At 41.2% G+C, this 12,425-nt stretch overlaps 1 protein-coding gene across 4 annotated transcripts in view; it reads left to right on the top strand.

Annotated features, from left to right (window-relative positions):
- Positions 1–12,425, top strand: part of HDAC11 (histone deacetylase 11) — a 56,930-nt gene that overhangs the window by 24,682 nt on the left and 19,823 nt on the right. For 3 of the 4 annotated variants that reach the window (XM_075833812.1, XM_075833809.1, XM_075833811.1), the window contains exons 2-5: positions 5,323–5,471; positions 8,204–8,304; positions 8,818–8,934; positions 10,785–10,827. In XM_075833812.1, the coding sequence (XP_075689927.1) occupies positions 5,323–5,471; positions 8,204–8,304; positions 8,818–8,934; positions 10,785–10,827 (410 nt within the window). The remainder of the gene's footprint in view (positions 1–5,322; positions 5,472–8,203; positions 8,305–8,817; positions 8,935–10,784; positions 10,828–12,425) is intronic. The other variant, XM_075833810.1, reaches the window with a different exon arrangement.

Here is a 12,425-nt window from a genome sequence, read left to right as displayed (position 1 = left end):
AGGTGTATCAGTGTGTTTGGTGCAACTTTACAAATACTTTTTATTAAAAATTATTTTTACTTTTTGAGATACATCTGCTCTGTATTCTCTATACAGAGCAGCTGTATCTTTCGCAAAATCCTGTTCCCGTCAGGTCCGCGGGACTGACGGGTTCAGTGACCGTGGGTCCTGTGTGTCTCTTGACACGCAGGATCCACCTGTAAACGATCACATCTAAGTTATGAACTTAGATGTAATAGTTTACAGGTTGATCCTGCGCGGGACTGATTTAGTGAATAGCGCTAGATACAGGGGTCTGTATAGAGAATTTTATTCGTTTTGGAGAGACAGAAATGATAAACAATCTTACATTCAGAGTCAATACGTATATAAAAGCATTTCGTATTCTTAGTGCATTCTATATATCACACACCATAATAAAAGCTATGCTCTCCTGGTGTTAAAAAAAATAAATATGTTGCCTTGCAAAGGTGCACATAGCCTTTAACCCCTTCCCTCTTTAGTCACTTTTGACCTTCCTGACAGAGCCTCATTTTTCAAATCTGACATGTGTCACTTTATGTGGTAATAACTCCGGAATGCTTTCACCTATCCAAGCGATTCTGAGATTGTTTTCTCGTGACACATTGGACTTTATGTTACTGGCAAAATTTGCTCGATATGTTCAGTATTTAATTGTGAAAAACACCAAAAATTAGCGAAAAATTGCAAAAATTAGCATTTTTCTCAATTTAAATGTATCTGCTTGTAAGACAGGCAGTTATACCACACAAAATTGTTGCTAATTAACATCACCCATATGTCTACTTTAGATTGGCATCGTTTTTTGAACATCCTTTTATTTTTCTATGACCTCACAAGGCTTAGAACTTTAGCAGCAATTTCTCACATTTTCAAGAAAATTTCAAAAGGCTATTTTTACAGGGGCCAGTTCAGTTGTGAAGTGGCTTTGAGGGCCTTATATATTAGAAACCCCAAAAAAGTCACCCCTTTTTAAAAACTTCACCCCTCAAAGTATTCAAAACAGCATTTAGAAAATGTCTTAACCCTTTACACATTTCACAGGAATTAAAGCAATGTAGAGGTGAAATTTACAAATTTCATATTTTTCTGCAGAAATACATTTTTAATACAATTTTTTTTATAACACAGAAGGTTTTACCAGAGAAATGCAACTCAATATTTGTTGCCCAGTTTCTGCAGTTTTAGGAAATATCCCACATGTGGCCGTAGCGTGCTACTGGACTGAAGCACCGGCCTCAGAAGCAAAAGAGCGCCTAGTGGATTTTGGGGCCTTATTTTTTGTTAGAATATATTTTAGGCACCATGTCAGGTTTGAAGGGCTCTTGCGGTGCCAAAACAGTCAAAATCCCCCAAAAGTGACCCCATCTGGGAAACTAGACACCTCAAGGAAATTATCTAGGGGTGTAGTGAGCATTTTGACCGCACAGGTTTTTTACAGAAATTATTGGAAGTAGGCCGTGAAAATTAAAATCAACATTTCTTCAAAGAAAATGTAGGTTTAGCGATTTTTTTTTTTTCTCATTTCCACAAGGACTAAAGGAGAAAAAGCACCGCAAAATTTGTAAAGCAATTTCTCCCGAGTAAAACAATACCTCACATGTGGTAATAAACGGTTGTTTGGAGACACGGCGTGGCTGAGAAGGGAAAGAGCGCTATTTGGCTTTTGGAGTTCACATTTAGCAGGAATGGTTTGCGGAGGCCTTGTCACATTTACAAAGCCCCTGAGGTGACAAAACAGTGGAAACCCCAAACAAGTGACCCCATTTTGGAAACTATACCCCTTGAGGAAATTATCTAGGGGTATAGTGAGCATTTTGACCCCACAGGTTTTTTGCAGAAATTTTTGCAAGTAGGCTGTGAAAATGAAAATCTACATTTTTTCAAATAAAATGTAGGTTTAGCTAATTTTTTTTCATTTCCACAAGGACTAAAGGAGAAAAAGCACCACAAAATTTGTAAAGCAATTTCTCCCGAGTAAAACAATACCCCACATGTGGTAATAAACGGCTGTTTGGACACACGGCAGGGCTTAGAAGGGAAAGAGCGCTATTTGGCTTTTTGAGATCACATTAAGCAGGAATGATTTGCGGAGGCCAGGTCACATTTGCAAAGCCCCTGAGGGGACAAAACAATGAAAACGCCCAAAAAGGGACTCCATTTAGGAAACTACACCTCTTGAGGAATGCATCTAGGGGTGTAGTGAGCATTTTGACCCCACAGATGTTTCATAGAATTTATTAGAATTAGGCAGTGAAAATAAAAACAGTCCTTTTTCTTCAATAAGACGTAGCTTTAGCGCAAATTTTTTCATTTTCTCAACAAATAAAGGAAAAAAAGAACCCAACATTTGTAAAGCTATTTCTCCCGAGTACGGCAATACCCCATATGTGGTCATAAACTGCTGTTTGGGCAAACCGCAGGGCTCAGATGGGAAGGACCGCCATTTGGAGTGCAGATGTTGCTGGATTGGTTTCTGGGCACCTGTGGGCCCAAAACAGTGGAAACCCCCCAGAAGTGACCCCATTTTGGAAACTACACCCCTCAATGCATTTACCAAGGGGTGTAGTAAGCATTTTAACCCTGCAGGTGTTTTGTAGAAATTAGTGTGCGCTCAATGTTGCAGAGTGAAAATGGGATTTTTTCCACAGATATGTGGACAATATGTGGTGCCCGGCTTGTGCCACCATAACAAGACAGCTCTCTAATTATTATGCAGTGTTTCCCGGTTTTAGAAACACCCTACATGTGGCCCTAATCTTTTGTCTGGACATATGACAGGGCTCAGAAGTGAAGAGTACCATGCGGAGTGGAGGCCTAATTTGGCGATTTACAAAGTATTGGTTCACAACTGCAGAGGCTCAGATGTGAAATAATAAAAAGAAACCCCTGATAAGTGACCCCCACTATGGAACTGCACCCCTCAAGGCATTAATTAAGGGGTGTAGTGAGCATTTTCACCCCACAGGTCTTTTCCATAAATGAATGCGCTGCGGATGGTGCAAATTAAAAATTTATATTTTTCCCTAGATATGCCATTCAGTGGCAAATATGTCATGCCCAGCTTATGACGCTGGAGACACACACCCCAAAAATTGTTAAAAGGGTTCTCCCGGGTATGACGATGCCATATATGTTGAAGGAAACTGCTGTTTGGGGACGCTGTAGGGTTCAGGGCCGAGGGAGAACCATTTGGCTTTTGGAGAGCGGATTTTGCTTGGTACTATATTTGTTTGAGTATTGCTGGTGTTTTATAATGTGGGGGTACATGTAAGCGGGGCGGAGTATATAAGGGGCATAGTCAGGTGGTATAAAAAAATAAAAATAATCCATAGATGTGTGTTACGCTGTGAAGCAATCCTTTCCGCACAGGCCAGTGTCGCACTGATAAATGGTGTCATTTCTTATCCCCCTTTTGGTCCACACTCCGCGCCTTTGTAGTTTGGGGAATTTTGCTGGGAAGTGTTGTCCTGGTATAATACGGGCACCGTCGCTTCCAGCGGATATGTTTGGGCCCTCCCCTTCCTGGTTCCCTAATTTTAGGTCCTTGATAAATCGCCTCTTGAAACAGAAGAAATGTTCCCCTCGGGCACAACTGCATATTTTTTTATTTCCTGACTTATTGGAGCCATAACTAATTTTGTTTTTCATAGACGTAGCGGTATGAGGGCTGGTTTGTTGCGGGACGAGCTGTAGTTATTATTGGTACCATTTTGGGGTACATGCAACTTTTTGATCACCTTTTATCCTATTTTTTGGGATGCCAGGTAAACAAAAAAACGCAATTCTGGCACAGCTTTTTTCGTTTTTTTTATACAGCGTTCACCACGCATTATAAACTACATGTTAACTTTATTCTGCGGGTCAGTACGATTCCGGCGATACCTAATTTATAGCACTTTTTTATGTTTTACAACTTTTTGCACAATAAAATTACTTTTATAAAAAGAATGTATTTTTTCTGTCGCCAAGTTGTGAGAACCATAACTTTTTAATTTTTTTGTCGACGGAGTTGTATGAGGGCTTGTTTTTTGCGGGACGAGCTATAGTTTTTATAGGTACTATTTTTGGATACGTGCGACTTTTTGATCACTTTTTATTGTAATATTTGTAGGGCAAAGTGACCAAAAAACAGAAACTCTGGTAAAGTTTTTTACGGGTTTTTTTTACGCTGTTCACCGCGTGCAATAAATAATATAATATTTTGATACCTCCGGTCGTTACGGTCGTGGCGATACCAAATACATATGGTTTATTATTATTTTTCAATAATAAAGGACTTGATAAGAGTAAAAGGGGGATTGTGTGTTATTTGATTACTTGAAACTTTTATTGTTTTCAAACTTTTATTTTTTGCACTTTTTTTTACACTTTTTTTATACTTTTTTTACACTTTTTCTCAAGTCCCACTAGGGGACTTGAAGGTCCAACGGTCAGATTTATTTTTTTCTAATACATTGCACTACCTATGTAGTGCAATGTATTAGATCTGTCAGTCATTCACTGACAGCAAGCCGTTTAGGCTTCGCCTCCCGGCGGGGCCTAAATCGGCTTCCGTAATGGCAGAGCAGGAGACCATTGTGTCTCCTGTTGCCATAACAGCAGTCGCCAGTCCCGATTGCCTATCAGGGCTGGCGATCTGCTAGTAACCGCTACGATGCAGCAATCGCTTTCGATTGCTGCATCGAAGGGGTTAATGGCAGGGATCGGAGCTAGCTCCGGTTCCTGCCGTTACAGGTGGATGTCAGCTGTACAGTACAGCTGACCTCCACCGCTGATGACGCCGGATCAGCTCCTGACCCGGCGCCATCTTGCCGGCAGCTACGGAAGCCGATCAGGCTCCGCCGCCGGGCGGATCTTGACCGGCTTCGGTGCTAGGCAGACAGGGAGGCCAGTATTAGGCCTCCGGTTGCCATTGCAGCCACCGGAACCCCGGCAATTTCATTGCTGGGGCTCCGATGAGCTGCAAACACCTTAAGTGCAGCGATCGCGTTTGAGCGCTGCACTTAAGGAGTTAATGGCGGGGATCGAAGCTAATTTCGGTCCCCGCCGTTACAGTCGGATGTCAGCTGTAAGATACAGCTGAGATCCGGTGATGATGGCACCGACTCAGCTTCTGAGCCGGTGCCAAACGTTTGACGTACATGTACGGCATTTTGCGGGAAGTCAATGCTTTCCATGACGTACATGTACGTCAAATGTCGGGAAGGGGTTAAGGTGTTAACGACAACAAAATGAACCCAAAAAGTTGTAACCTATTATACAATCAGTGATTCTTAAATCTTTGTGTGTTTTTTATAGGTCTCATGAAACTAAACTGTATCAAGACATCCCTGCAAGTCGCTGGCCGATAGTATATTCTACTGTTTATAACATCACATTTATTGGACTAGAGAAGCTTCATCCGTTCGACTCTGGTAAATGGGGAAAAATTATAAACTTTCTCAGAGGTAATTTTTTATTTTACAGATTTTAAGAAGAATTAGCTACGCAGTAAGAAATGAACCACTTTGAATTTATGCAGAGGCGTAGCTAGGTTCTCCTGCACCCCGGGCAAAGATTCAGATAGGCGCCCCCCAACTTTTTTCCCGACATTTGCTTCCCTCTCGACCTGTTTGCTTTCTCTACCAATCAGGTGTAATTTTTTTCACTTTTTTAAAATGTAACTCGAGCATAAAACCATTTGTACACTTTACAAGCAATATAGTTATATAAGGGGGTTACCATAACAAATTAGCCCCCCGTTGTAGATAGTGCCACACACAGCCCCCCCTTGTAGAAAGAAATTTAGCGTCTTCTAGGCTGCAGGACTAATCTGGCGTGTAGCCTAGTGATAGTGTTCAATTGTATATGCTTCCTCAGGATGCAGATACAATTAAATGTCACAGTCGCTAGCACATAAATGTAATGTGGCGGGCGGCACGGGCCCCGTAGCAGCAGGGGGCCCAAAGACGATGGGACCGCCGCAGAACAGCTGTAACAAAACAGCTGATCACTGCTGATAGGCGCCCTATATGCAGGGTGGCTGCAACAGCGATTGCTGCTGCAGCCGCTCAGCATGCAGGGCGCCTGTCAGCAGCGATCAGCTGTTTTGATACGGCTGCTCTGCAGCGCTCCCCCTTCCCTACATGGTAGATGGGCCCGGAGCACATGCCCCGCCTGCCCTCCCCTAGCTACGCCCCTGATTTATGTTGTATCTGTATAGGTCATTGTGCTTTTAACCCCTTAATGACCAGCCTATTTTAAACCTTAATGACCAAGCCATTTTTTACGTTTTTCCATCGTCGCATTCCAAGAGCTATAACTTTTTTTTATTTTTGCGTCGATATAGCTGCATAAGGTCTTGTTTTTTGCGGGACAAGTTGTATTTTTTAATAGCACCATTTTGAGGTACATATTATTTATTGATTAACTTTTATTAACTTTTTTTGGGGGGGGAATAGAAAAAAACCTGAAATTTTGCCACTCTTTTTCGCGTCCTAAATCTACGCCGTTTACCGTGTGGTATAAATAACACAATAAGTTTATTCAGCGGGTTGTTGCGATTGCAACGATACCAAATTTGTATAGTTTTTGTATGTTTTACTACTTTTGCACAGTGAAAACGCTTTTTTTTCAAAATTATTTCTCATTATTATGTCTCAATATTTGAAGAGCCATAGCTGTTTTATTGTTCCGCCGATGCAGATGTATAAGGGCTTTTTTTTGCGGGAAGACTTGTACTTTTTATTGGTACCATTTTGGAGTAGGTGCGACTTTTTGATCACTTTTTATCACTTGTTTTTTTAAGTCAGGATTCACAGAAAACAGCAATTTTTCCATAGTTTTTTTATTTAATTTTTTACGGCGTTCACCGTGCGGGTTAAATAATGTAATAGATTTATAGTCGGGGTCGTTACGAACGCGGCGATACCAAATATGCGTAACGTTTTTACTTTATTTTGGTTTTTAATAGTAAAGCAGTTTGTAAGGGGAAAAAGTGTTTTGTTTTCTTTTCACTTTTTTTTTTTTTATTAAACTTTTTTTTACTTTTTTACTAGTCCCACTAGGGGACTTTAATATGCGATTCTCCGATCGCTATTATAATACATTGCAATACTGTTATATTGCAGTGTATTACTGCCTGTTCGTTTAAAGCGGACAGGCATCTGCTAGGCCTCTGGCATGACCTAGCAGGCATTCACTACAGGCAGGCCTTTATTAGGCCCCCGGCTGCCATCGGATACACAGACACTCGGTGATCTTATCGCCGGGTGTCAGTGGGATGAGCGGGAGCTCCCTACCTCCCTCTCTCCAAAACCACTCAGATGCGGTGCACGCTATTGAGCACCGCATCTGAAGGGTTAAACGGGTGAGATCGATACTTATATCGATCTCACATGTTCGAGCAGGGACGCCTCCAGCTGTCACTAACGGGTTAAAGGTTTTTTGTTTTTTTCCTTCATGGCATATCCACTGCTCCCATCCCGTAAGGTTTGGCGCCCTCTACTTTGGGAAGAAGCTTTGAATGGAGAGGTTGCTGTGAATATCTGCGTTTTATCTCCATTCAATCTATGGGAGCTAGTGGAGAATTTCTGTGGGAATTTGTGACCATTCAGCCAAAAGAGAATTTGTGAGGTCAGACCCTGATGTTGGATGAGAAGGTCTAGCTTGCAATTTGGCTTTACAATTCATCCCAAAGTCGTTCAATAGGGTTGAGGTCAAAACTCTGCAGATTACTCGAGTTCCTCCACAACAAACTCCTCACACCATGTCTTTATGGACCTCGCTTTGTACACTGGGGCACAGTCATGCAGGAAAGGGCCTTCTCTAAACTGTAGCCAGAAAGTTGGACGCATACATATGTCTACAATGTCTTTGTATGCTAATGCATTAATTTTACCCTTTACTGGAAATAGACGCCTAGTCCAAACCCTGAAAAACAACCTCACAGCATTATCTCTCCTCCACCATGTTTTACAGTAGGCACTATGCATTCCAAGTAGCGTTCTCCTGGCGGGGCATTCATTTAGGTAATAAAGATGCTGGATGGGCAAGCAGAAAGACTGCAGGAGTGACTCGAGTTGGCTACTTATTCTATGCAGTTATTTTTTGCATTTTTATTAGAGATCTTTGTATTGACCCAATTATTCCACGTATATTATTTCGGTAGTTGTACATAATGTTAATTTTTCCCTTTCAGATGAGAAGTTAATCACAGATGACACTATTGTAACTGCTGAGGAGGCAACAGAAGATGATTTATTGGTTGTTCATACTAGACGCTACTTAAATAAACTAAAGGTAGTGTATTTTTAACGTAAATCAGACTCATGGGGAAGAGTTATTAATACCGCTGCACCATACGAACGGTGCGCCTGTTCTCCCCCTCAATGCAGTATGCAACAGGTTCATCAACAGGGTGTGAGGTATTCTGATGTGGCAACACAAAGTGCTTGCAATTACTTCATAAATATGGGGTTCTGCCCGATTACCATATTTTTCAATGTATTTACTTTAATTTAAAGGTATTTTCTCTGTATGAACGAATAGATTGGACTACTGGATGTATCTACACCAACTAAATGGACTTCAAATTTTTAATTTTATTTAAATGAGAGGACTATTTGCATCATATAACATGGGGCACAGCGCTTAACAGAACACGTGTTCCCCTAGTGGTCAGTGTGGATCTCATAACTTGTTAACATTATTTGGGCATCTTATACTTGTCACCTCTCTTCTAGAGTAAGGTCATCTTTTGAAAAGCACGTAATAAGTAAATTAACTCCTCACTGCCATTTTTCTATATTCTAGTGGTCATTTGTAGTTGCCACCATAACGGAGATCCCACCACTCTTCCTGCTTCCCAACTTCCTTGTTCAAAGAAGAGTATTGAAACCATTGAGGACTCAGACAGGAGGTACCATAATGGTATGTACACATGAAATTTAGAATATTTATCACATGACCTGATATGGTCTAAACTGAAATCACTGGTGTTTTGAAGGCTGTCATGGTACAGTGCCCAGTCAATCTTCTTGGTAACTTAATACAATGCTATGTAACAGGACTGGGCAAAGAAGCGCCTTTTGGGAGCCTAAATCAAATAAGCATACACTGCAGCAATTCTAAAGATTTAAAGGGGTTGTCCCACAAAGGATGTTTATCACTAGAGATGAGCAAATTGATTCTACACAAATTAAATTCAGTCCAAATTTCCCCAAAGTTTCGGATTCTGCAAATTCTGAAAGTTTTGGGGTTTGTGGCGCATGAGTCGCAGCAAAATGGCAGCCAATGTTTAACACCGGCAGCTATTTTACAGATTACTCAAAGGATCAGATGACCTTGGATGGACTTAAACTTAATGCCTGGCAGGCAGCCTTCCCAAAATTCACTTCTCTTATTCCTCCCTCTACCCATATATGTTGCTGTCACTTTCCCATTATATGCTGGCTTGGCATTAAAGAGATTTAAAAGAGGTTGGATTTAACTTGGATACAGTCCTAGAAGACAAAGAGTCAGACATGAATTTTCAGGGTAATCGGGGTACTTTCAATTTGAGACAAATTTTATTTCGATTGAATTGGACGGCCAATTCGACGGAATGCAACCAGAAACAAATTTTAGGACATTTGCTCTCTAATTATCATCTATTCACAGGAAAAATGTTGCTGTACTCAGCTGTTTCTGTCAGCTCCACAGATATAGAGTGACAGGACGCATGTGTAAACTCTGCTCCCTTTAAATTCAGCCTCAGTGTGTGCAGTAAGGAGGAACGGGTAGCTGGGGACCCTCATCTTAGTTATCTGTGGGGGTATCATTGGAGGGGTCCCAGCAATCAGGGGACAACCACTTTAAGCCCAACCCTTGTCCCACCCACTATTACCCTGGTTACGCATCCAACCTTGGTTTTTATGTCCAGAATATTTTCTCTGTCCAGGCCTTGAGTTACTAATAGCGCTCCTGAATTATTTCAAATTGTAGATCTTACAGCAGACTCCCCCATACTAGGACCACACAGTATCTGCACAGTGGTGCCTCTTTGCAAATATTTCACTTCAGTTAACATACACTAGTGTCGCCAAACAGCAGTATCAACACAATAATGACATCCACATGGAATTGGCCAAACCGCTGTGCCACACAGTATTTCCCATAAAATAATCGCATAGTAGTGCCCACAAGGTAGTTACAGCATTGCCTATCCAAATATAGAAGACATAGCTCCACTATAACATAAGACATTTGTTTCTCATATGTTCCGAAACGACTTCACTAACAGGAACTTACATGCAGAATTCAAGACTATTTTACGGAGTGCTGGCACTTGTTTACCTTGCTGTTGGGAAGTCAGTACCCAAAACAAAGACGCCTGCAAGCCATGTGCAGCTCCCTCGACACACACTGGCCACACAAGTAGCATATATAAATGGAAAACTTCATATTGGAAAATTTAAAATTGGGTCATACAAATAGAACTTGACTGTAATCTGCCTGGATTACGATAAAATCTGAAAGCTATAATTGAGAAGTAGTAATGCATGTTTCCATGTTTAGAGATCGCTGATGTATGCTTTTATTTTTAAGTGCGCTATAAATTAAGTTTACAAAAGACCTCCTTGGGCAGAACAGTTGTTGTAAATCTAAATCAAACATATGTTTCCCGTCGGGTTGAGCCCATACAATAGGACAACCGGATCGGCTGAAAACTATCTAATGTCTATTGTCAGCATAACTAGCAAACACATAGATCCACAAGTAATTATGTACTTTTCTTACAGGCTGGAAAACTGGCTATTGAAAGAGGTTGGGCAATCAATGTTGGCAAGTATAAGTATATTATTTATCTTTTATAACGCTCATGTGTTAAAATAACATGATAGACGTCTCTTTTATTGGAGATTAATGTAGACTTTTCCGGGTCTATGTTTTAATAGTTTTAACAACTTAATTGTTTGTCAGAAAATTTTACTAAGTGTTATAGAGTTCAAGAATCAACATGCATTCTTTTCTCTAGTAAAATAATAAAGGAATTATAATCCAGGGTTATATGTCATTCATCAAAGATTTAAACTCTAAATCCATAGGATGAAAGTGTTTGCTGTCACTTGTTTAGATAATGACTTGTTGCAGTATCTCTCCTGCCATACACAATGGAGATTTGTGGAATTTTTAATAATCAAATGGGTTGTCCCACCACTAAATATCGTAATTATTCTAGAGATCATAAAGAAAATGAACAATGTTTTCCATTTACATGCTGTTGAAAAAATAATCTAATCACCTGAGTGCTGGTCGACACATATGCTCCGTCACTATCTCTACAGTCAGTACTCTGTGCAGTCATCCCCTGTTTGCGGCAGTGCAGCCAATACAAATAGCTTTCTGCCCTGCTTGTCAGGGCGGGAGCAGAGCCTTGGCAGTAGCATGGCAGTATAGCTGAAGAGACTTCTTCTCAGCTTGTTAGGAGTGTAAAGCTTTGCATCCTGACAGCAGATCTGAATCCCTGCATATGCCCATTTAGGCTACATTCACACGACAGTGAAAAGCGGCCATGTGACGGCCGTTTTTGTAACTGCCGTCACATGGCCGTTGTCAGAACAATAGAGTTCTATGGGTGTATTCACACGGACGTTTTTTTAACGGCCCGTGAATATTGGCCGTCAAAAAATAGGACGTCCTATTTTTAGCCGTTTACAGAGCTCCCATAGAAGTCAGGAAACAATACTTGTAATGGCCGGTAAAAACTGATCCTGGCCGAGGATCCCCGCACACAGCGCTACTTTTGAGCGCTGAGCCCGGGGAGGCCCTTGACAGCACTGTCCATATATGGACAGTAATGTTGGGCTTTCAACTATGGAGTTCCCGGCCATAGCATCGCAAGATCCCGGTGTCACTATCCATATATGGACCGTGATGTCAAGGGGTTGCTCCTGGCCCCATTGAATTGAATGTGTCAGGGTGCTATCCGTTAAAACAACGGATAGCACCCTGACGAAAAAACTGAAGTGGGCATGAGGCAGTGGCATGCAGAAGTGATATTTTTTTTATTTTTTTGCTCGCATTTTGTTAATGCGGATAAAAAGTAAAACCCATTCATATCCAAGCCCGCTCTGTTAATATGAATCACAAAGTGGTGCACGGAAGCAAACAATTCTTTTTGAAGAAACTACTTAACAAATAAAGCTCACACACTTTACATAATTATTTTAACTGAAAATGTATACAAAAAAAAAAAAAAAAGTAGCGCACAGAGCTTAGTACATGTGGGCCAATGCGTTGCAATACTTGTTCAAAACCTCAGCAGACAGTTGTACGTTCATGAGAATAAGGCTGGGTTCACACGAGCACATTAATGTCCGTAATGGACGGACGTATTTCGGCCGGAAGTCCCGGACCGAACTCAGTGCAGGGAGCCGGGC

The sequence above is a fragment of the Rhinoderma darwinii genome, chromosome 7, assembly GCF_050947455.1.
Source record: "Rhinoderma darwinii isolate aRhiDar2 chromosome 7, aRhiDar2.hap1, whole genome shotgun sequence".
Lineage (NCBI taxonomy): Eukaryota > Metazoa > Chordata > Amphibia > Anura > Rhinodermatidae > Rhinoderma > Rhinoderma darwinii.
The sequence above is the reverse complement of the archived record's forward strand: the minus strand, read 5'-3'. Positions and strand labels throughout refer to the sequence as shown.